The following is a 24,811-nucleotide window of genomic DNA, read 5'->3' as shown; positions in this document are numbered from 1 at the left end:
GGAGCATGCATCAGCTTCTTTGTAAAATATGGTCGGACGAAAGCATGCCCAACGATTGGAATCTAAGTGTGCTCTGCCCAATCCATAAAAAGGGAGATCCCACAATCTGCGCCAACTACCGTGGGATAAGCCTCCTCAACATCGCGTTCTAAGGTTCTATCGAGCGTATTGTGTGAGAGACTAAAGCCCACCGTCAACAAACTGATTGGACCTTTTCAGTGTGGCTTTAGACCTGGAAAATCAACAACCGATCAGATATTCACCATGCGCCAAATCTTGGAAAAGACCCGTGAAAGGAGAATCGATACACATCACCTCTTCGTCGATTTCAAAGCTGCTTTCGACAGCACGAAAAGGAGCTGCCTTTATGCCGCGATGTCTGAATTTGGTATCCCCGCAAAACTAATACGGCTGTGTAAACTGACTGTGAGCAACACAAAACGCTCCGTCAGAATCGGGAAGGACCTCTCCAAGCCGTTCGATGCCAAACGAGGTTTCAGACAAGGCGACTCGCTATCGTGCGACTTCTTCAATCTGCTGCTGGAGAAAATTATTCGAGCTGCAGAACTTAATCGAGCAGGTACAATCTTTTATAAGAGTGTACAGCTGCTGGCGTATGCCGACGATATTGATATCATCGGCCTCAACACCCGCGCCGTTAGTTCTGCTTTCTCTAGGCTGGACAAGGAAGAAAAGCAAATGGGTCTGGCAGTGAACGAGGGCAAGACGAAATATCTCCTGTCATCAAACAAACAGTCGTCGCACTCGCGACTTGGCTCCCACGTCACTGTTGACAGTCATAACTTCGAAGTTGTAGATAATTTCGTCTATTTAGGAACCAGCGTTAACACCACCAACAATGTCAGCCTGGAAATCCAACGCAGGATTACTCTTGCCAACAGGTGCTACTTCGGACTGAGTAGGCAATTGAAAAGTAAAGTCCTCTCTCGACGAACAAAAGCCAAACTCTATAAGTCGCTCATAACTCCTCCTGCTATATGCTGTAGAGGCTTGGACGATGACAACAACGGATAAGTCAACATTACGAATTTTCGAGAGAAAAGTTCTGCGAAAGATTTATGGTCCTTTGCGCATTGGCCACGGCGAATATCGCATTCGATTGAACGATGAGCTGTACGAGATATACGACGACATTGACATAGTTCAGCGAACTAAGAGACAGATGGACGAAAACACTCTCGCTCTGAAAGTGTTCGATGCAGTACCCGCCGGGGGAAGCAGAGGAAGAGGAAGACCTCCAATCCGTTGGAAAGACCAAGTGGAGAAGGACCTGGCTTCGCTTGGAATATCCAATTGGCGCCACGTAGCGAAGAGAAGAAACGACTGGTGCGCTGTTATTAACTCGGCTATAATCGCGTAAGCGGTGTCTACGCCAGTAAAGAAGAAGCCAGCAATTACAATAGCTGGAACACGTTAATCACTGGAATGAAAAGGAAGTTCGCATACTTTTCGATATAAGCATCGACATTGCCGAAGACATTTTACATCTTCTTCGATAAAAATTGGAAATAGTACAATTTCGGTTGATACTTCCGTTGTTTCGGTATAAATTTCATCTTCCCTTTATCAATTCACGAAAGATGAACTCATCACAAATGTGATCGGACGTTGGAAAATTATCGTAACTACGATTCCTTAAGTGCACGAACAATGTTAGCTGCCAAAAATACCGATGTTGTTGACTTAAACTGAAAGATTCAAAGTCAAATTCCGAGAGAACTGCGCGCATACAAATCGATCGATCGTCTTGACAATGAAGATGACGCCGTGAATTATCCAGAGGAATTTTGAAATTCTTTGGACAGGCTTGGTATGCCACCGCATCATTTGCGTCTCAAAGTTGGATCTGTCGTTATTATGCTTCGCAGTCTTCATGCCGAAACTGTGTAATGGAAACCGACTGATTGTGACGCACCTATCGAATACAAGAATGGTTGATTCTACGAATTCCTTTGAGTTCTAACGATATCTCATTTAAATTCAAACGTATTCCGTCTCCAGTGAAAATTGCATTTGAGATTTCAATCAACAGGACCTTAAGATAGTCGTATAGTGTGAGGCATAAATTTAGAAATGCTAAGTTTTTCACACGGCCGTGGCGTGCTCACGAAATGGAAAACCATCTTTTCTGTATACCGGAACAGAAACCAAAAAAAGTTGTTTATAAAGCTGCGTTACATTGAAAAACAAAAACAAAAAAAACAAAAAAGAAATGATAAATTTCACTTTCTTTTCATTTCAAAATACGTAATTTCACGCAGGACAACGGCTGCGGGGTCAGCTAGTTTTGTTTTAGAATTGGTACAACTTTTACCGAAACATTTCTATTGACGAAACAAGTTTATGTCGATGATTGCTCATCCAGTAACTCGAGTGCACGAGTGGTTTCAACGTTTTCAAAGTGGTCTTGAGGGCATAAATTACAATCAACATGTGGGCCAATCAAAAGCCGTGAACAAATTCCATCGAAACTGTATGTGAGTTCATCAAACTTCAGCAGAAACCATCATGGAAATGGAATTGAACATCTCGAAAACATCTTACGAAAGCTGTATGCACGGTTTGTTCCGCACAAATTGATTGACGACCAAAAATTCCATAGAATCCAACATTCGAAGGACGATTATTTGAAAAAAAATCACATTTTAACCATTAACTACTCCCCGTACTCATCTGATATGACACCGTGCGGCCTCTTCTTTTGCGGAGAAATGCAATTACCCGTTATGCCCATTCAGAAGGCTTGCACCGGAATACTGGCGGCAATACCGGCCAACGAGCTGAAACACTCGTTCGTCATGCATTTGGACCGTGCAAAAAGCTGTATTGAAGCAAAAGGATACTATTTTGAATAAGACTACTTTGAATATTGATTTTGCCGAAAAAAACCATTTGTTCTATTTTTTTTTCAAGATCCTGTTCACTTTGGAATACACCTTGTATGAAAGTATCTTGCAAAAAATCTCCTCTCCTGGCATGGCAAATTTTAGATCGAAAACAACACCAACTTGCACATGTGCGATAGAGCAAAATATTGTTCTATGCTGAGCGTTTATCGTACAAAGAACTAGTTCTATACACAAGTCGCTGACTGCCTTACAACCAAACCAAAGACAGGTAGCATGCGCAATTTTCAGAATGTGCTGTGCGCGGTTACGCGATTCAGTGAGGAACATTTCCATTATTTATTTTTCTCCAAAGAGAAAATATTTTTTTGTGTGTAAAAGTAATAATGTCTGTTTGTGATGCTGATTATGTAAGAGACCTTCCTGCGAAGGATATTTAGATTCAACAAACTCTGAGCGCAGGTATAAAGAGACATTACCGTAATATATAAGTTGGGTTTCAAGGCACATTTCGTCAGTTACTTAGTGCCAAGCAATCGAAATGTTTGCAGGAGTTTTGAAACGATTATTAAGCTAGAATATATTAGTAAAAATATTTATTGTGCCATCTGATATATGTATAATCCAAAATTTTGTTTAAGCATGAACAAGTGCTTTGCGGCCTACTGGCGCTGGTAGTGCTGGCGGCGCAAACGCCGGCAACCGATGGCGCCAAAATACTCGCCGTTTACGTATTTCCGGCCAAGAGCCACTACATGATGCATCGTGTGCTGATAAGCGAGCTGTTGAAGCACGGACATGAGGTATGTACAGACAAATATGGTATACCATGTAACTATATACATATATTTTATGTAAAATTTCAGTGAAAAACTGTTACTTATTTTTTAAATCTATTTCTCAGGTCACCATGATAACGGCACTCACGCTGGAACCAGAAAAAATGGGCGCCAATTACACGGAGATACTCATAGAACCGGTTTATGACTATCGGACGGAAAGTAAGTGAAAATCACACATCCATAAACCATAAAGTAACTACCAAAAACTAACGCTAAAATAATATTTTACTTCCAGTATACAACACATTCGGGGGCAAAACGATCTTTGACATGGGCAATGAATTGGATCTATTACTGAATATTGGGTTATTTTTGGGCCTCTCGACGACGGAGCATGCGCTGAAGCAGCCGAAAGTACAAGCGATCATCAACGCCAAAGAAACACAGGGTGTCTATGATCTCCTGCTGGTCGAATAATTCCGTCAGGATGCATTCTCGGCCTTGGCACATGTCTACAATATACCCGTTATAAGTACGGCCACTTTTGCACAACAAACATTTATGAGTGAAATGTTTGGAATTATACAACCGTGGTCATACGTGCCCCATGGCTATCTACCGCTAACGGAGCATATGAGCTTTTTCGAACGCGTCTATAACACGTACACTTCATTGCGCACGGACTTGGACCGCGAGTTTAGGTATTTTCCGAAAATGGACGTACTGGTGCAGAAATACTTCGGACACTTGCCAAGTAAGTATTAGATAAAACTTGAAATAAGCCGCAATTCTTACTCACACTCCTTCTACTTTGCAGTCAAATTCCCCAGCACCTCCGAAATGAATAGAAATCTCTCAGCCATATTGATCAACAACTATACGCCATTGGCGGCAGCTGGACCCACGACGGACAACATGATCAATGTCGGTGGCATGCATATCTATCCGCCAAAAGCGTTGCCCAGCGATATAAAGCAGTTCCTGGATGAGGCCGAACATGGCGCCATCTACTTCAGTTTGGGCAGTCAAGTGCAGAGTAAAGATATGCCAGTGGAGAAGTTACGCTTGTTCCTCAACGTATTCGCTCAGCTGAATCAGTGTGTGCTGTGGAAATTTGAAAACGATAGCCTTCCGGATTTACCTTCGAATGTTATGGTGAAGAAATGGCTGCCACAGAGTGATATCTTGGCACATCCTAATGTGCGTGTCTTCATTTCGCATGGCGGTCTCTTTGGCTCACAGGAAGCTGTCTACCATGCCGTGCCCGTACTTGGGATGCCCTTCTTCTTCGATCAGGTTAGTTAAAATAGAATCTAAGTTCTACAAAAACAGTTTATTCCTCTCTCTCCCGCAGCACCTTAATTTGAAGAAAGCCGAGAACAACGGTTATGCCATCATGCTGGACTTCCACACACTCACCAGTGAGCAGCTAAAGAATAGCCTCCAACAATTGTTGCACAACAACACATATCGCGACAATATCAAACGCTTCTCGAGCATTTTCCACGATCGTCCCATGGGTCCACGTGAGACTGCGCTCTACTGGATCGATTACGTAATACGTCATAAGGGAGCGCGTCATTTGCGCGCTGCTGGCTTGGACTTGAAATGGTACCAATTCTATTTGCTGGACGTGATCGCTCTGGTCGTAGCCGCCGTGGCTGTTGCCCTTGGAGTGCTTGTTCTGTTAGTTCGCTGGATCTTGCGTCGAATCAGCGGTGAACAGATCAAGCAGAAAGTGAATTAGTATAATTCTATGAATTGTTGTTGTTTTAAAAAATTATGTGGTTATGTGTGGTTAGTTCTTTAATATGTATGCATATGAGGCTCAATTTGCGCTAAAATGAAATTTATAAAAAACATGTTAGGAAATCACTTTGAGTTGTTGAATACTTTAACTTATTTGAATCATTCCTATAGAAAACTAAATAATTGCTTCCCACGACGGGTTCCGAATACGAACTAAAGTCTAACGTCTGAACTTGTGTACATTTCTCCGTACTACTTTGAAATTTAAAGTATACGCAACAAAGATTGGCGGTCAAAAAGATTTTGCTCTGTTCTTGGTGAGATTGGCAAGGAATCATGTATTCTGAATTACTGTAATGAGCCTCTGCGGTCGAACTCTTGTTTCGAACATTTACATACTGTCAATGATCGGAACGCCTCAAGAAAGAACTCGCCTGGAAACGGTTAGCTTTGCCTAATAGGTGAAGAAATATGTTCGCTCAGATCTAACACTTCTCTCTGGTGTTACTTCCGGTACTTATTACTTCAATTGCTTTCGATTTCGTGGTGACTCCCTCAGGGTTCGGGGGGGAAACCGAATATACCCGTGGCAAGGCATTCCTGTCGTAAGAGGCGACTAAGATCCGGCCGCCAGTCCAGAGTTGTGTGAAAACTCAACTGGTACGAGTAGTACCTTCGGTTACAAGGTTTTACCATCTTTTGATTCCTGCAGGTTGCAAGAGTTTAAAATGTTCGGTTGCATCCGTATTTAGCCCTCACTTACTTGCTAAATGTGTATATATATTTTTATGGGGTCTCCGACGTTAACTTCTAGGTGTTACAAACTTCGTGACAAACAGCAATATTTGTTTAGGTAATTAATTAAGTGCATTATTATAAACGCGACCGTTGTGACATTTTTCAATCAGTAATCAGCGTGTGATTTCTAAATAATCCCGTGCTAAGCTCCAGATAAGTTCAGCGACTCGGCATATAAATCGCTTTGTGACAAAATGCTCTACCTTCACCTTGATTTTTTTGAAAAAAAAAAGTAATAATATAAATAACGGTAAATAGAAGTATATTTCAACATAATTACACAAATGTGCATATGTATGTATGTGTATGCTCGGCGCACTGATAGCACGACGTACGACTCGCTCGCAGCATGCACTCGGCCAAAACATAGAACACATTCTAAGCAAGTGCAAGCAAATACTCGTTTGTTGGAAAATACACATGGGTAATCGCTTATACAGTTATATAAATGCAGCTATGTGTGTAGTTATCAATGGATTGAAATCGTTGAAAATTCAAATCTTAAAAATTGGAAAGCGTTGTATTGACATTTCAGTACAAAATCCACACTGAATGTGTTCGGCAGCAATTTGTTACGGTGGATAATTGCGGGAATTCTCAAAAAATAAACGAAAAAATAAATTAATTATTTTAAATTTGTGATCAAATAAAGAATTATTTGAAAAATAAAATAATAAAAAGAAATAATTATTTTAAAATTTTGTCTGAAATAAAAAAAAAAAAAAATTATAATAATAAAAAAAATAAAGAAGGAAAAGTTAAAATATAATAACGATAATAATTAAAACGAATTGTGTTTCTTATAAAAATGGTAATTTGTGTGAAAATATTTTAATTGATAATTAAAAAAATAAAATATTTAAATTAATTATCTTGCATCCATACCTTGAGTCCACATTTGCTTGCAGGTTAGGTTACATGGGTTTCATAGAGTAAAATGATATGAAATAGCTCAATTCTTTCGAAAACAATGAGCCACTCCATCGCGTTTTCTTCATTTCCAACTCAGAAAGCTAGTTAAAGCTTTATCCAACAAATATAAGCAGCAATGTGAAAATATCTTCTTTCGTTCCGACCATACAAGTATAATCCGATTATCATGACATCTTCTAGATCTTGTTAAGTACCTTTGCTGCATATGAAGTAAAACGGAATTAACAGCAAAAAAATTGAACGTTATTCAGCTAATCGGGTCGTCATAAAACCTTTAAAGATTCCAAATTGATCAGATAACAAAACGCACGAACCACTTATATGAGATCAGATCAACCGTCTAGCATAGATATTATTTAGATAGAAAATTAGCAGAATTTGTTTCAAGGCAGAGCGAAAGACACTCTTTCTTTAATGCCAATAAAACTGCTTGGCTTGAGCATCATTACTGCGGTTCTATAGTCCACTCTATTACTAGGCAAAAAATTGTACGCAAATTTTAAAACAAAGTAAATTGACGTCACGCTCACACACGACTACGTTGTCGTTGGGTCCATTGTTTCATAGTCAAGGTTTTGTCCTTGAATCTTTAAGATTAATTTAATGTGCCAATTTTTGTAATAAACACACATACACACACGCGAGTTTATGTTCTATAAATGCGCACTCTCTATTTCTATGGCGACCGTACAACGTGTGCTTGTAAATCAGCACGATTAGACTAGACTATGCACATTTGCTTTGCTTCATTATAAAGTCAATGAAATAATCAATAATTGCGCACTAACACACATGAAAATCACACATAAAATATAATAATTTTTGATTTAATTATAGTTTCGGTGCGATACTTTCGTTATCAACAATGCATTTATGAAACATTTGTCAAAGTAACTAACCTTAGACAATGGCAATGCTAGTTTGTCGAAACCGGCTTCAATAAATTTCAACAAAAATACTTTTGTACATACTTATTAATAAATACTAGGGTAGTCTTATTAGTTTCAGATGTTTAGTAAATATTAAGCATATAAAGGGTGATCCATATCGAGGTTACCTTTTTTTTTTTAAGAAAAAACACAGAATTTTCTAATTTAGTGGGGAATGTGGTGAGGTAGGTTAACGGCGAACGGCGCGAGGCAATTATCGCTTGCTTTTTTCAAACACTTTTTATCTGTGTTAAATTTTAAATAAATTAATTAAATTTACTTTCCGTTGCAAAAAAGTACTTCATATATATGTCCATATATATTTGTATATACATAGGTACACATACAGTATACGCTTTTTTTATATGCGCACAGGTAACCATGATAACGGCTTACACGCTGGCGCCGCTACGTCTGGGCAGCAATTATACAGAGATACTCATCGAACCGATTTACGACTATCGAAAGGATGGTGAGTGCACTCGATTGCAATGATATTTATTTATTTAATTTAGTTTTTATTACATAGGCAATGCTGATACCGGCAGCAACACAATATTCGATAAGTCAAACAATGACATAACGAACTTTATGAATATGATGAAAGCGATTTGCATGGGCAGCACTGAACATGCGCTCAAACAGCCGAAGGTACGAGCGATCATTAATGCCAAACAAACACGCGGTGTCTACAATCTCTTGCTGGTCCGCATGGCCCACTGCCACTCACGGATCGCCTGAGCTTTAGGCAACGTCTGCAGAATGCTTATCACATTTTAAATACCGATAACAGTCGCGAGTTTAAATACTTCCCCATGGTGGATGCTTTGATCACAAAGTACTTTGGACATTTGCCGAGTGAGTAAACTTTTGGTTAAGTTAGATTAAGTGGAATGGTAAATACATTTAATACTTCTTTATTTTTTTGTATATAACCGGTGATCCGGTGATCCAGTAGTAGAGTAGTCTTGTTATTTTTGTCCAGTATTATTGGCATTTCATTATTGAAAGACTTAGGCACGAACAAAGTTTACAAATCGTTCAATTTTATTATGAAATTAAAGTTTTTTAAAACATGTCATTCGGGCGCTTCACCCATCTTGAGACCCAGCAAACATTATTGGGTAATATTCGAACGAATATCCCACGTCCAGCACGGAGTGAAGAAAATATAGCAGTCGTAGCAGAGCGTGTACACGCAAACCGTGGAGAGTCGAATCGACGCCATTCTCAGCAACTCGACTTGCCGCATTTTACGCCGAGATCTTAAATTGAAAGCTTACAAAAAACAGTTTGTGCAAATATTTTTCAGCGATGAGGCTCATTTCTGAACCAGTAACCTGAAGAGATTCAAGAGCTGCCATTTCATCCAGAAAAAAATGATTTGGTGTGGTTTGTGCGCCGTCAGTGGTGACCGTTATCACCTGATTACTAAAATTTGAAGTTCGTGATCTCGTCCATATTTGGTTTCAACAAAACGGCCCCACTTCCTACACATCCCATAAATCAGTCGATTCATTGAGAGAACATTTCGGTGAGCAGATAATTTTACAATGGGCCGGTCGATTGGTTACCAAGGTGGTGTGGTATCACATCGTTAGACTTTTTTCCTGTGGGGATATATAAAGTCTAAAGTCTATATTAACAATAATATTTCGATTCAGGCCTTGGAGCGAAATTGGACTCAAGACTTATGTAGCTGCGGCCAATATATGAAAGGGATAATCTTCGAAAAATAAATGCCGAAGAATGTTCTTTCGAATTATAATAAACATTTCCCATTCAATTTGAAGTTTCTATGTTTTTTCCCAAAGAATGTCGGGAACCTCGTAATGGATCTTCCTTTATAAACATGCACTAGAAATTGAGCGCTATTGCAAATTCGCAAATTTGGAAAAATTTTCGTCTTCAAGAAAAAATTTTTCGGGTTTTTTATTTTCAAACGAAAAAATAACGGTTTGTTTAAGTTTACTACAATTTAAATATAAACTGAAACAGTCAACGTATCATTATACCCTGAACAGGGTATATTAAGTTTGTCACGATGTTTGTAACACCCAGAAGGAAGGGTCGGAGACCCTATAAAGTATATATATAAATAATCAGTATGTCGAGCTGAGTCGATTTAGCCATGTTCGTCTGTCTGTCCGTCTGTCTGTATATATACAAACTAGTCCCTCAGTTTTTAAGATATCGTTTTGAAATTTTGCAAACGTCATTTTCTCTTAAAGAAGCTGCTCATTTGTCGGAATTGCCGATATCGGACCACTATAACATATAGCTGCCATACAAACTGAACGATCGGAATCAAGTTCTTGTATGGAAAACTTTCACATTTGACAAGATATATTCACGAAATTTGGTATAGATTATTTTTTAAGGCAACAATGTAATCTCCGAAGAAATTGTTCAGATCGGATCGCTATAGCATATAGCTTTCATACAAACTGAACACATAGTTACTAACAGAAATGCACCTGTGAAGGGTATTTAACGTTTTTTCTTGTTTTTATCATAGAGATGAAAAAACACACTTCAAATAGTTACGGTAAACTCCAAACCTATTACTAAAACGTAATCTGGCAATCGTATGGCGCGATAAGTGGCGCCACCTCAAAAACAGCAAAGTTTATCAGTAAAAATGTTGCAAATTAGTTTAGACAGTTATGAGTTAAGTACCAAAAACTGTTACATTTTAGTAACAGGCGTGCGCTGCTAGCGATAGGTGGCCTTGAGCTTGACCAATACCCGGTGCCAAGAAATAGTAAATAGTAGAAGAATAAATAATAGCAGGAAGCGAAAGTAAATAATAGGCGAAAATACTTGCAAGAAAGGATATACAAGCCTAGAACTTGAAAGCTAAAAATGGTAAACACTGTGTGCAAAAAATGTGTAATTTTAAATGAAAGAGAAGAAGAAAAAAAAACAGAAACGAAAAATAAAGAAAGAAAGAATTTTAACGAAAAGTAGTCACAATAGTTGACAAGGAAGTGTCTTTGAACTAATTTAGAGTGAAAGTGTCCTTAAGGACTCCTTCTGTATGAAGAATATATGATGTTATTAAGTCGTATTAATTTTAACTAAAAATATATAGCAGTGCAATAATGATTTTCTTGAAAAATATATGATTTTTGTAAGATAATTTTTTTTTTAATTTTAAAACAAATTTTTTTATATTTTATGTTAATAAATCGTATGGTCAATAAGCCTAAAAATTGTTGGATATAGAAAACAAACATTAGAAAATTAGAAGCATCGAACGAAAATTCAAAGATCACCGTGCTCAAATTTATTGAGCTTCCTGATTATCTTTCTTAATATTGATTACATGAAAGAAAGGTTAGACGCTAAAAAACTGGGAAGCTGATTTCGTTATAATAAGCCGCTCAGTTTTTCTAAGCGCCCCACCTTGTCTCATCTAATCACAGCGAAGCATGTCCGAAATGCGTGAACAACATACTCGTAGGCTACTACGTGAAGATCAAAAAGTCCACAAACCGAAGATATATGAAGTCTGACATTTTGTGAGTGATTAAAAGATAAATTTTCCCAAAGCAACTTCAAGACCTTGTGATTAGAGCTAAAGCCTTTTATAACATAATATCTTCCAAGAAGCATAAACCAAAATTTGGTGTTTAGTGTTTATTTTGGTGTACTGGGTACTCTTATCTGATTGAGGGCAATAAATACCAGACACTTGTAAACCGTTACTAATTTAGTTATCTTCAGTTATGACTTCCCAAAATAATTTTTGCAGACTCATGGCATTTATCAGTGCTTTTTAGATCTTTGGCTTTGTTATAAAATACATCTATCTGCAGATAATAACGGTAGTATAATTGTGGAATATTTAAAGTACTTGAAATTGTCTGCTACCTAAGCACGTGTATTTTTTTTTTTAATTTTTTGCATGGCAATTTGCTGTCTGCTTCAGTTTACTTTCGTTACTAGTTCATTTCGAAACATTTGCGTAACTAGTTTTGTAGTTGGCTTGACGCCGCGGCGACTTCTAAATTAAATTTTAGTAAATAAAAAACTGATCGCTCCGATATTCCAACAATACCAGTAAGATCTCTAACAGTTAATCATCGATTTTCTAGCACCAATTCTTTTATTTTATTCCTGGATATGATTCTCTACCCTCTTTGAATAATTTGTTCCAATCATAACCACTTGCACGCGTCAAGCAATCATCACCTAAGGTTTTTTCCAACATTCCAGAAATGTGATTCTGCACACATACATACTTATGTCATACCAACGTGGAAAATAAAATAATGCGACGACTGGGTTTTGGTGTGAAATTTAAAGTAGAAAGTCTGACTATTTTCTGGTACACATAAACATATCTGCTTTCAAGCGACGCTGAGAACTAAATTTTTCTAAAAACAGTTTGAAGTAATCGTTGGTAGTATAAACATATGGGGTGCGTAATTTGGAGATGGTAGTCTAAAAGATACTCCACCTTAAAATTGTTCCGTTTTTTCTTATTATCAGACAGAAACATTCATATCTCATTTCCAAATAATTGAAAAAATATTACGTTTCATAAATTTTGTAGGAAATTGAATGCTTTACAAAACAGTCCCTTACGATTTTTTCGTAAACCTAAGCATTTTGTAGAACCCCCAAAGGTGATCTAGTCACCGATGCCCAGAGCATACTTAAATTATGGAGGGAACACTTCCCCAGCTTGCTGAATGGCAGTGAACGTACAACGCCAGGAGAAGGCGAACCCGATTCCCCAATCGATCACGATGGAGCAGACGTTCCATTGCCCGACCATGAAGAAGTTCGATTACCCGGCTGAAGAACAACAAAGCGGCGGGGGCCGATGGACTGCCGGCCGAGCTATTCAAACACGGCGGCGAAGAGCTGATAAGGAGCATGCATCAGCTTCTTTGTGAAATATGGTCGGACGAAAGCATGCCCACGATTGGAATTTAAGTGTGCTCTGCCCAATCCACAAAAAGGGAGATCCCACAATCTGCGCCAACTACCGTGGGATAAGCCTCCTCAACATCGCATATAAGGTTCTATCGAGCGTATTGTGTGAAAGATTAAAGCCCACCGTCAACAAACTGATTGGACCTTTTCAGTGTGGCTTTAGACCTGGAAAATCAACAACCGATCAGATATTCTCCATGCGCCAAATCTTGGAAAAGACCCGTGAAAGGAGAATCGATACACATCACCTCTTCGTCGATTTCAAAGCTGCTTTCGGCAGCACGAAAAGGAGCTGCCTTTATGCCGCGATGTCTGAATTTAGTATCCCCGCAAAACTAATACGGCTGTGTAAACTGACTTTGAGCAACACAAAAAGCTCCGTCAGAATCGGGAAGGGCCTCTCCGAGCCGTTCGATACCAAACGAGGTTTCAGACCAGGCGACTCGCTATCGTGCGACTTCTTCAATCTGCTGCTGGAGAAAATTATTCGAGCTGCAGAACTTAATCGAGCAGGTACAATCTCTTATAAGAGTGTACAGGTGCTGGCGTATGCCGATGATATTGATATCATCGGTCTCAACACCCGCGCCGTTAGTTCTGCTTTCTCTAGGCTGGAGAAGGAAGAAAAGCAGATGGGTTTGGCAGTGAACGAGGGCAAGGCGAAATATCTCCTGTCATCAAACAAATAGTAGTCGCACTGGCACCCACGTCCCTGTTGACAGTCATAACTTCGAAGTCGTAGGTAATTTCGTCTATTTTAGAATCAGCGTTAACACCAGCAACGACGTCAACCTCGAAATCCAACACAGCTCTTGCAAAGAGATGCTACTTCGGACTGAGTAGGCAATTGAAAAGTAAAGTCCTCTCTCGACGAACAAAAGCCAAACTCTATAAGTCGCTCATAATTCCCGTCCTGCTATATGGTGCAGAGGCTTGGACGATGACAACAACCGATGAGTCGACGTTACGAGTTTTCGAGAGAAAGGTTCTGCGAAAGATTTATGGTCCTTTGCGCATTGGCCACGGCGAATATCGCATTCGATGGAACGATGAGCTGTACGAGATATACGACGACATTGACATAGTTCAGCGAATTAAGAGACAACTACGCTACGCTGGCTAGGCCATGTTGTCCGGATTGACGAAAACACTCCAGCTCTGAAAGTGTTCGATGCAGTACCCGCCGCGGGAAGCAGAGGAAGAGGAAGACCTCCACTCCGTTGGAAGGACCAAGTGGAGAAGGACCCTCGCTTGGAATATCCAATTGGCGCCACGTAGCGAAGAGAAGAAACGACTGGTGCGCTGTTATTAACTCGGCTATAATCGCGTAAGCGGTGTCTACGCCAGTAAAGAAAAAGAAGAAGCATTTTGTACGATATTAGCGGCAAAATTTTCATTAATTTACGGCAATTTTTTATTTTTTATGAATTTTATAAATCTATAAAAAATATCCTATTGCACTCATAGTTTCGTAGTAAATTTATTGCTCTACAAAAATGGTCTCTAATAGTTGTTCGATTAGATTTGAAATATTCTAGAAAACTACAGGGAGAAGGAGCTTCCCGTTACAATTAAGAGCTCTTATTTGTAAAGACTTCAAAATAACTCCTAGAGGTGCCAAATGGCCTTTCTTTCAGAGTACCAAGCGAAAAAACTGGAGCTTTTTTTACCCACCTCAATGTGTTTATCCTTAAACAGGATCTACTCCGGAACATAATAGAATCACTGGTAGTTTTAGTAAGTTTTGACCCACCCTAATGTGTGTACCCTTATGTAGTATGTAATCTGCAGCTTAAAAGAATGAAAGACAGTATGTTCAAAATAAGAAATACATATAGGCTGTGCGGCTTAATCACACTTTTTTATTTTGCTTATGTACAAGGTGCTTTCCAAACTAAACAGGACTTTTTAAATTAACCTGGTGACACCATCTATATGTGCGTTATAATCTGCTATCGATCGGCCGATTGCCCAGTAAGACTTTCATGACATTTCATTTATTGGAAACGAAGTTATTGCATTTTAAGTGTCAGTATGTTTGTGTTATCGGTGCAAAAATGAGCTTCGAACAAAGAGTCAATACTAAATTTTGTTTTAGAATTGGTACAACTTTTACCGAAACATTTGTATTGATGAAACAAGTTTATGTCGATGATTGCTCATCCCGTAACTCGAGTGCACGAGTGGTTTCAACGTTTTCAAAGTGGTACAATCAACATGTGGGCCAATCAAAAGCCGTGAACAAATTCCATCGAAACTGTATGTGAGTTCATCAAACTTCAGCAGAAATCATCATGGAAATGGAATTGAACATCTCAAAAACATCTTACGAAAGATGTATGCACGGTTTGTTCCGCACACATTGACTGACGACCAAAACTTGCACAGAATCCGACATTCTAAGGACGATTATTTGACAAAAAATCACATTTTAACCATTAACCACTCACCGTACTCATCTGATATGGCACCGTGCGACCTCTTCTTTTGCGGAAAAATGCATTTGCCCATGAAAGGAAAGCGTTATGGCCATTCAGAAGGCTTGCACCGGAATACTGGCGGCAATACCGGCCAACGAGCTGAAACACACGTCCGTCAAGCATTTGGACCGTGCAAAAAGATGTATTGAAGCAAAAGGAGACTATTTTGAATAAAACTACTTTGAATATTGATTTTGCCGAAAAAAACCATTTGTTCTATTTTTTTTTCAAGATCCTGTTCACTTTGGAATACACCTTGTATGAAAGTATCTTGCAAAAAATCTCCTCTCCTGGCATGGCAAATTTTAGATCGAAAACAACACCAACTTGCACATGTGCGATAGAGCAAAATGTCGTCCCATGCTGAGCATTTATCTTACAAGGAACTTACTCAGCGGCTGTTTTATACACATGTCCCTGACTGCCTTACAACCAAACCAAAGATAGGTAGCACGCGCAATTTTCAGAATATGCTGTGCGCGGTTACGCAATTCTATCCAGGACATTTCCATTATTTATTTTTCTCTGAAGCGAATTTTTTTTTTTTTTGCAAAAGCAATAATGTCTGTTTGTGATGCTGATTATGTAAGAGACCTTCCTGCGAAGGCTATTTAGATTCAACAAACTCTGAGCGCAGGTATACCGTATTACATAAGTCGGGTTTAAGGCACATTGCGTCAGCTATTTAGTGCCAAGATCTCGAAGTGTTTGCAGGAGTTTTGAAACGATTATTAAGCTAGAATATATTAGTAAAAATATTTATTGTGCCATCTGATATCTGTATAATCCAAAATATTTTTTAAGCATAAACAAGTGCTCTGCGGTCTACTGGCACTTGCGGTGCTGGCGGCGCAAGCGCCGGCAACCGATGGCGCCAAAATACTCGCCGTTTACTCATTTCCGGCCAAGAGCCACTACATGATGCATCGTGTGCTGATAAGCGAGCTAGTGAAGCACGGACATGAGGTATGTATATATATATATATAATATGGTATACCATGTAACTAGATATATTTTATATAAGATTTTAATGAAAAACTGTTACTTATTTTTTAAATCTATTTCTCAGGTCACCATGATAGCGGCACTCACGCTGGAACCAGAAAAAATGGGCGCCAATTACACGGAGATACTCATAGAGCCGGTTTATGAATATTGGAAGGAAAGTAAGTGAAAATCACACATCCAGAATCCATAAAGTAACTACCCAAAACTAACGCTAAAATAATATTTTACTTCCAGTATACAACACATTCGGGGGCAAAACGGTCTACGACATGGACAAGGATTTGGATCTATTACTGGATATGATTGTATTTTTGGGCCTATCGACGACGGAGCATGCGCTGAAGCAGCCGAAAATACAAGCGATCATCAACGCCAAAGAAACACAGGGTGTATATGATCTCCTGCTGGTCGAACAATTCTGTCAGGATGCATTCTCGGCCTTGGCACATGTCTACAATATACCCGTTATAAGTACGGCCACATTTGCACAACAAACATATATGAGTGAAATGTTTGGCATTATACAACCGTGGTCATACGTGCCCCATGGATATCTACCGCTGACGGAGCATATGAGCTTTTTCGAACGCGTCTATAACACGTACACTTCATTGCGCACGGACTTGGACCGCGAGTTTAGGTATTTTCCGCAAATGGACGTTCTGGTGCAGAAATACTTCGGACACTTACCAAGTAAGTGTTAGATAAAAACTTGAAATAAGCCGCAATTCTTACTTACACTCCTTCTACTTTGCAGTCAAATTCCCCAGCACCTCCGAAATGAATAGAAATCTCTCAGCCATATTGATCAACAACTATACGCCATTGGCGGCAGCTGGACCTACGACGGAGAACATGATCAATGTCGGTGGCATGCATATCTATCCGCCAAAAGCGTTGCCCAGCGATATAAAGCAGTTCCTGGATGAGGCCGAACATGGCGCCATATACTTCAGTTTGGGCAGTCAAGTGCAGAGCAAAGATATGCCTGTGGAGAAGTTACGCTTGTTCCTCAACGTATTTGCTCAGCTGAATGAGCGTGTGCTGTGGAAATTTGAAAACGATAGCCTTCCGGATTTACCTTCGAATGTTATGGTGAAGAAATGGCTGCCGCAAAGTGATATCTTGGCACATCCTAATGTGCGTGTCTTCATTTCGCATGGCGGTCTTTTTGGCTCACAGGAAGCCGTCTACCATGCCGTGCCCGTACTTGGCATGCCCTTCTTCTTCGATCAGGTAATTAAAATAAAATCTAAATTCTATAAAAAGAAATTTACAGTTTAATCCTTCTCTCCCGCAGCACCTTAATGTGAAGAAAGCCGAGAACAATGGTTATGCCATCATCCTGGACTTCCGCACACTCACCAGTGAGCAGCTAAAGAATAGCCTCCAACAATTGTTGCACAACAACACTTATCGCGACAATATCAAACGCTTCTCGAGCATTTTTCACGATCGTCCCATGGGTCCACGTGAGACTGCGCTCTACTGGATCGATTACGTAATACGTCATAAGGGCGCACGGCATTTGCGCGCTGCCGGCTTGGACTTGAAGTGGTACCAATTCTATTTGCTGGACGTGATCGCTCTGGTCGTAGCCGCCGTTGCTGTTGCCCTTGGAGTGCTTGTTCTGTTGGTACGCTGGATCTTGCGACGAATCAGCGGTGAACAGATCAAGCAGAAAGTGAATTAATATAATTCTATGAATTGTTGTTGTTTTAAAAAATTATGTGGTTATGTGTGGTTAGTTCTTTAATATGTATGCATATGAGGCTCAATTTGCGCTAAATTGAAATTTATAAAAAATAAATATTAGGAAATCACTTTGAGTTGTTGAATACTTTAACTTATTTGAATCATTCCTATAGAAAACTATATAATTGCTTCCCACGACGGGTTCCGAACACGAACTACAATCTAACGTCTGAACTTGTGTACATTTCTCCGTACTACTTTGGATTTTAAAGTATGCGCAAGCAAAGATTGGCGGTCAAAAATGTTTTGCTCTGTTCTTCGTGAGATTGGCAAGGAATCATCTACTGTGAATTGCTACTATGAGCCCTTGCGGTCGAACTCTTATTTCGAACATTTACTGACAATGGTCGGAACGCCTCAAGAAAGAACTCGCCTGGAAGCGGCTAGCTTTGCCTAATGGTGAAGAATTGTGTTCGCTGAGATCTAACACTTCTCTCTGGTGTTACTTCCGGTACTTATCCTTATGCTATATACAATGACAGTGAGTAATTGACTACCGAACAGTAAAGACGTTCTTAGTGGTTGTTTTTCTCCTGTTTCTTTCGCTCTCAACAATTTTGTTGTTGTCAAGTGTCAATTTTAAAGATAATGACTTTCTCTTAATAATTAAATTTATAATTAATCAGTGTGAACTAAAATACACTGATTTGTGTAATTTAAAAAAATAATTTTCATTGTGCATCAATCATGGCCTCTGATCCTGGAGGTGGTGACCGAAGCTAGTTTGCTGTCTTAGGAGCGGAGCCATCGCCCAAACGGAAAATTCCCAACCTCAACAATCCACATGACTTCCCACATTTAAAGAAAAACAATAAAACCTTTAACCTCTCCCCTCCCTCTTGTCCCAAATTCCTAATAATTAAAAACAAAGACAGTCAAAAACCTTTAAAATCCGTTAACATATTCCTCTTCAAAAAGCTCTAGAATCGATTACTTACGAACCACCCAGTTTTGTCTCATTTACCAGAAACGGAAATCTCCTCATCCTCACCAAAAATAACCCACAAACTAACAAATACCTCAAAGCAACAGAACAGTCAAACATTTGTGAAATTTCCGTTAATTTACACCCAACACTAAACACGGTGAAAGGCGTTATATATGCAAGCTGTCTTGCTAGCCTTACTGAAAACCAAATAGTGGACGGTCTACGCCAACAGGGTGCAACAGAGTGCAAAAAAATTATGAAAATTATAGATGGTAAAACCATAAACACGCCTCTTCACATAATTTCCTTTAACGCATATGAATTACCCAAAGAAGTTAATGTCGCTTGGCTTAAAGTCAAAGTTGAACCTTATATCCCATCCCCAATGCAGTGTAAAAACTGCTTTGTTTTGAGCCATACAGCTAAACATTGCAAATCCGATCATCAGTGTAACGTTTGCTCCTCTTCAACCCATAACCCCACTCCATGTAGTAAAGTAGAATGCATTAACTGTAAACAACAACATAGATCGGACCACAAACTATGTCCCACCCTACTTAAAAGGAAAGACATTCTAACATTTTCATATCAATAGCAACAATAACAGCAATACTCCTTACCAACAATGCACACAACAATCCAACCATACAACTGATTCAAGTAAACACTCACAAAACATACCCTCTCCCAATCCTACTTTATCAAACAATAACAATAACCCAATCTCCGTTTTAAACGAACACACTCTTCTCACACAATTCTTAAACAATAATACAGTACTTCAAAACACCGAAGACAGAACTTCTATCCAAAATACTCTTCTATCTTTCCCAACAGATTCTCTTAGCTCAGAAACCGTTGACGAAATAGAATTATAAAAAACTCTTACTTTTAAACACTTTTTTTATAGTAAAGTTTGCTCACCTAACACTCTTTGATTCTTTCTACGCAATCCTAAACAAACTACGCGAAAAGGTACGCTACCCCAACAACATCTCAAGACAGCAAGCAACAAGTTTTACTCGATTAAGGATCGGACACACGCAAATCACTCACCAACATCTTCTTGGCGGCAATCCTATACCATCATGCTCATTTTGCCCCAGCACATTATCCGTGGAACATATATTCAATATCTGTCCAGCACTAGAGAGTACTCGTATTAGGCAAAAACACTTTAATTCTAGTAAATACCAAACATTGTTAAATACACTATCTTTTGCAAATATTGTTAATATATGCAATTTTCTAAAGGAATGTAATTTTTATAATAAAATATAAACTTTGTAACTTTATACTATTATATCGGAGGCGATGGCCACAGTAGCTTGTACTCCATTCTTACCATTAGGTTTAATATTTTGTATATTTTTCCTAATAAAATAATAATAATAATATATACAATGATGTTCGTTTTACCATCTTTTATTTCCTGCAGATTGCAAGAGTTTAAAATGTTCGGTTGCATCCGTATTTAGCCTCACTTACTTGCTAAATGTTTATATATATTTTTATGGGGTCTCCGACGTTACCTTCTAGGTATCACAAACTTCGTGACAAACAGCAATATTTGTTTAAGTAATTAATTAAGCGCATTATTATAAACGTGACCGTTGTGACATTTTTCAAATCAGTAAATCAGCGTGTGATTTCTAAATAATCCGGTGCTAAGCTCCAGATAAGTTCAGCGACTCGGCATATAAATCGCTTTGTGACAAAATGCTCTACCTTCACCTTGATTTTTTTGAAAAAAAAAGTAATAAAATAAATAACGGTAAATAGAAGTATAATCAAACATAATTACACAAATGTGCATATGTATATAACGGGTGATTTTTTTGAGGTTAGGATTTTCATGCATTATAGTATTTGACAGATCACGTGGGATTTCAGACATGGTGTCAAAGAGAAAGATGCTCAGTATGCTTTGACATTTCATCATGAATAGACTTACTAACGAGCAACGCTTGCAAATCATTGAATTTTATTACCAAAATCAGTGTTCGGTTCGAAATGTGTTTCGCGCTTTACGTCCGACAAATTTTGTTCAGCGATGAGGCTCATTTCTGGTTGAATGGCTACGTAAATAAGCAAAATTGCCGCATTTGGGGTGAAGAGCAACCAGAAGCCGTTCAAGAACTGCCCATGCATCCCGAAAAATGCACTGTTTGGTGTGGTTTGTACGCTGGTGGAATCATTGGACCGTATTTTTTCAAAGATGCTGTTGGACGCAACGTTACGGTGAATGGCGATCGCTATCGTTCGATGCTAACAAACTTTTTGTTGCCAAAAATGGAAGAACTGAACTTGGTTGACATGTGGTTTCAACAAGATGGCGCTACATGCCACACAGCTCGCGATTCTATGGCCATTTTGAGGGAAAACTTCGGACAACAATTCATCTCAAGAAATGGACCCGTAAGTTGGCCACCAAGATCATGCGATTTAACGCCTTTAGACTATTTTTTGTGGGGCTACGTCAAGTCTAAAGTCTACAGAAATAAGCCAGCAACTATTCCAGCTTTGGAAGACAACATTTCCGAAGAAATTCGGGCTATTCCGGCCGAAATGCTCGAAAAAGTTGCCCAAAATTGGACTTTCCGAATGGACCACCTAAGACGCAGCCGCGGTCAACATTTAAATGAAATTATCTTCAAAAAGTAAATGTCATGAACCAATCTAACGTTTCAAATAAAGAACCGATGAGATTTTGCAAATTTTATGCGTTTTTTTTAAAAAAAAGTTATCAAGCTCTTAAAAAATCACCCTTTATATATGTATGTATGTGTATGCTCGGCACATTGATAGCACGATGTACGACTCGCTCGCAGCATGCACTCGGCCAAAACATAGAACACATTCTAAGCAAGTGCAAGCAAATCCTCGTTTGTTTATATATGTATGTGTAATCGCTAATACACTTATATAAATGCAGCTATGTGTGTAGTTATCAATGAATAGAAATCGTTGAAAATTCAAATCTTAAAAATTGAAAAGCGTTGTATTGACATTTCAGTACAAAATCCACACTAACTGTGTTCGGCTGCAATTTGTTACGGTAGATAATTGCGGGAATTCTCGAAAAATAAACGAAAAAATAAGTAAATTATTTTAAATTTGTGATCAAATAAAGAATTATTTGAAAAATAAAATAATAAAAAGAAATAATTATTTTACAATTTTGTCTGAAATATAAAATTGTTTGAAAAAAAATATAATAATAAAAATATATGATCAAAAAATTAAAATTTAATTAATAAGTATCAATTATAATTAAAACGAATTGTGTTTCTTATAAAAATGGTAATTTGTGTGAAAATATTTTAATTGATAATTAAAAAAATAAAATATTTAAATTAATTATTTGAGTGTTTATATGAAATAACTGTGCTTTAGAATTATTGCAAAGAAGTACTTAGCATTTTAGTCGCTTGTCACGCCTTCATAAAAATCTTTATAAAAATTAAAGTTCGAACATTAAAAAAAAAATCGAGAAAAATGGCATGTCAGATAATTAGAAAGAACAAACTAAAGAAGTATAACCTATCATAATGGGATTTGAGGCAAAAATGTATGAATTTGATTCCTGACTGCTTCTAGTTCCAATATATATCAGCATTGTCGTTGAAGACTGTAGAGGTATGATTAAGCTGACGGAATAATAGATTAATATACGTACATATATATTTTACATTCTGACCTGGTACGTTTGCTCCGCTTAAATATGCTTTAAAGTGCTGAGTTTCGAATACAGAGTTTTATTTATTTTAAGGAAAGATAAGAAAGCCGGAGAATGAAGATTGCTTTCAACGAGCCTTCATGACATACCGTTGTTTAGCCGTAGTTTGGTCATAGATATTCTTCGATTTGGATGGTATGCTTTGAAATCGATTCAGTGAAATTCATTCGAAAAAGCTAACTTGATCCACGTCCATACCTTAAGTCCACATTTGCGCGCCGGTTAGGTTACATGGGTTTCATTGAGTAAAATGATATGAAATAGCTCAATTCTTTCGAAAACAATGAACCACTCCATCGCGTTTTCTTCATTTCCAACTCAGAAAGCTAGTTAAAGCTTTATCCAACAAATATAAGCAACAATATGAAAATATCTTCTTTCGTTCCGTCCATACAAGTATAATCCAATTATCATGACATCTTCTAGATCTTGTTAAGTACATTTGCTGTATATGAAGTAAAAAGGAATTAACAGCAAAAAATTTAACCTTATTCAGCTAATTGGGTCATCATTAAACCTTTAAAGATTTCAAATTGATCAGCTAATACAAACGCACGAACCACTTATATGAGATCAACCGTCTAGCATAGATATTATTTAGATAGAAAATTAGCAGAATTTCTTTTAAGGCAGAGCGAAAGACACACTTTCATTAATAGCAATAAAACTGCTTGCCTTCAGTAACATTTCTGCGGCTCTATACTCTACTTCACATCTACCATGTCTCTCTATGTTCTAAGCAAAAAATTCTACGCAAATTTTAAAACAAAACAAAGTAAATTGACGTCACGCTCACACACGACTACGTTGCCGTTGGGTCCATTGTTTCATAGTCAAGGTTTTGTCCTTGAATCTTTAAGATTAATTTAATGTGCCAATTTTTGCAATAAGCACACACACATTCACACACGTGAGTTTATGTTCTATTAACGCGCACTCTCTATTTCTATGGCGACCGTTAAACGTGTGCTTGTAAATCAGCACGATTAGACTAGACTATGCACATTTGCTTTGCCTCATTATAAAATCAAAGAAATAATCAATAATTGCGCACTAACACATATGAAAATCACTTAGAATAATTTGATTTAATTATAGCTTCGGTGCGATACTTTCGTTATCAACAATGCATTTATGAAACATTTGTCAAAGTAACTGACCTTAGACGATGGCAATTCTAATTTGTCGAAACCGGCTTCAATCATTTTCAACAAAAATACTTTTGTACATACATACTTATTAATAAATACTAAGGCAGTCTTATTAGTTTCTGATATTTATAATGGGCGATACATTTCGAACTTCCCTGATTTTTTATAGAAAAAATACAGAAACTCCAATTTACTGGGGAATGTATATTATCATTCGAAAGAACATTATTTTGTATTTATTTTTTGAAGATAATCTCCTTTAAATGTTGGCAGCGGCTACGTCTCAGGTGCTTCATCCGTTAAGTCCAAATTTCGATGACTCGTTCGAGGATTTCGATTGGTAACTAGCGAATGACACGCGTGATATTTAGCTTTGGACTTTATACTTCGCATATCCCACAGCATAAATTCTAACGGTGCGATATTACACCGTTTTGGTGGCCAAACGACCAGCCCAAAACGTAAAATTATCTGCTCGCCGAAGTCTTCTCTCAATAAATTTATTGATTGATGCGATGTGTGGGAAGTGGCACAGTCTTGCTGAAACCAAATATCATTGACGGTTACGTCTCCCTGGCATTATTTTTAAAGAAATATGTACCGATGATACCAGAGACCCACAAACCACACCAAATCTTTCTTTCTTCTGTATGAAAAGGCTGCTCTTAAATCTCTTCAGGTTGCTCTTCGGAATCACATTTCTGCTGCCGCAACATTTAGACTGTTTGCGAAGACCGCTGATGA

General features: G+C 38.2%; 4 protein-coding genes and 1 long non-coding RNA gene across 12 annotated transcripts in view; 4 read left to right on the top strand and 1 right to left on the bottom strand.

Moving 5' to 3' along the window:
* The window catches only part of LOC115066621 (UDP-glycosyltransferase UGT5-like), a 42,039-nt gene extending 23,722 nt beyond the window's left edge, over positions 1-18,317 (top strand). The window contains exons 1-6 of one of the 4 annotated variants that reach the window (XM_049452468.1): positions 8,705-8,916; positions 16,290-16,451; positions 16,556-16,652; positions 16,729-17,187; positions 17,252-17,730; positions 17,795-18,317. In XM_049452468.1, coding sequence (XP_049308425.1) covers positions 16,404-16,451; positions 16,556-16,652; positions 16,729-17,187; positions 17,252-17,730; positions 17,795-18,187 — 1,476 coding nt within the window. In that variant the 5' untranslated portion in view covers positions 8,705-8,916; positions 16,290-16,403 and the 3' untranslated portion in view covers positions 18,188-18,317. Of the gene's footprint in view, positions 1-3,418; positions 3,671-8,704; positions 8,917-10,755; positions 10,927-16,289; positions 16,452-16,555; positions 16,653-16,728; positions 17,188-17,251; positions 17,731-17,794 lie in introns of those variants that run through there. The other 3 variants (XM_049452466.1, XM_049452467.1, XM_049452469.1) reach the window with 3 other exon arrangements.
* The window catches only part of LOC105231257 (UDP-glucosyltransferase 2-like), a 61,731-nt gene that overhangs the window by 26,897 nt on the left and 10,023 nt on the right, over positions 1-24,811 (top strand). Inside the window, exon 2 of the mRNA XM_049452462.1 lies at positions 8,588-8,709. Within this exon, the coding sequence (XP_049308419.1) occupies positions 8,588-8,709 (122 nt within the window). The remainder of the gene's footprint in view (positions 1-8,587; positions 8,710-24,811) is intronic.
* The window catches only part of LOC105231237 (UDP-glycosyltransferase UGT5), a 45,392-nt gene that overhangs the window by 17,421 nt on the left and 3,160 nt on the right, over positions 1-24,811 (top strand). For 2 of the 5 annotated variants that reach the window (XM_049452460.1, XM_049452456.1), the window contains exon 1: positions 6,789-7,007. The exons of the other annotated variants lie outside the window; for them this stretch is intronic. In XM_049452460.1, coding sequence (XP_049308417.1) covers positions 7,005-7,007 — 3 coding nt within the window. In that variant the 5' untranslated portion in view covers positions 6,789-7,004. Of the gene's footprint in view, positions 1-6,788; positions 7,008-24,811 lie in introns of those variants that run through there. 5 annotated transcript variants of the gene reach the window in all.
* LOC125777462 (UDP-glycosyltransferase UGT5-like) lies at positions 4,126-5,457 on the top strand. The gene is made up of 3 exons (XM_049452471.1): positions 4,126-4,403; positions 4,467-4,945; positions 5,004-5,457. The coding sequence occupies exons 1-3, from the start codon at positions 4,211-4,213 to the stop codon at positions 5,394-5,396; spliced, it is 1,065 nt and encodes a 354-aa protein (XP_049308428.1). The 5' UTR covers positions 4,126-4,210; the 3' UTR covers positions 5,397-5,457.
* Positions 5,965-24,710, bottom strand: LOC125777464 (uncharacterized). Its single transcript, XR_007422321.1, has 4 exons — positions 23,357-24,710; positions 7,082-7,323; positions 6,162-6,792; positions 5,965-6,104 (listed from the first exon to the last, which is right to left on the bottom strand). It is a non-coding gene; the product is annotated as an uncharacterized LOC125777464 (long non-coding RNA).

The sequence above is a fragment of the Bactrocera dorsalis genome, chromosome 3 (assembly GCF_023373825.1).
Source record: "Bactrocera dorsalis isolate Fly_Bdor chromosome 3, ASM2337382v1, whole genome shotgun sequence".
Classification (NCBI taxonomy): Eukaryota; Metazoa; Arthropoda; class Insecta; order Diptera; family Tephritidae; genus Bactrocera; species Bactrocera dorsalis.
Note: the sequence above shows the minus strand (reverse complement) of the source record. Positions and strands in the feature narration are given on the sequence as shown.

Excerpts from the sequence above, each read along its gene's own strand:
- LOC125777462 (XM_049452471.1), top strand. The coding sequence starts at position 4,211 with ATGAGTGAAATGTTTGGAATTATACAACCGTGGTCATACGTGCCCCAT. Across the intron at positions 4,404-4,466 it reads ATACTTCGGACACTTGCCAA|TCAAATTCCCCAGCACCTCC; the intron begins GTAAGTATTAGA and ends TCTACTTTGCAG. Across the intron at positions 4,946-5,003 it reads TGCCCTTCTTCTTCGATCAG|CACCTTAATTTGAAGAAAGC; the intron begins GTTAGTTAAAAT and ends TCTCTCCCGCAG.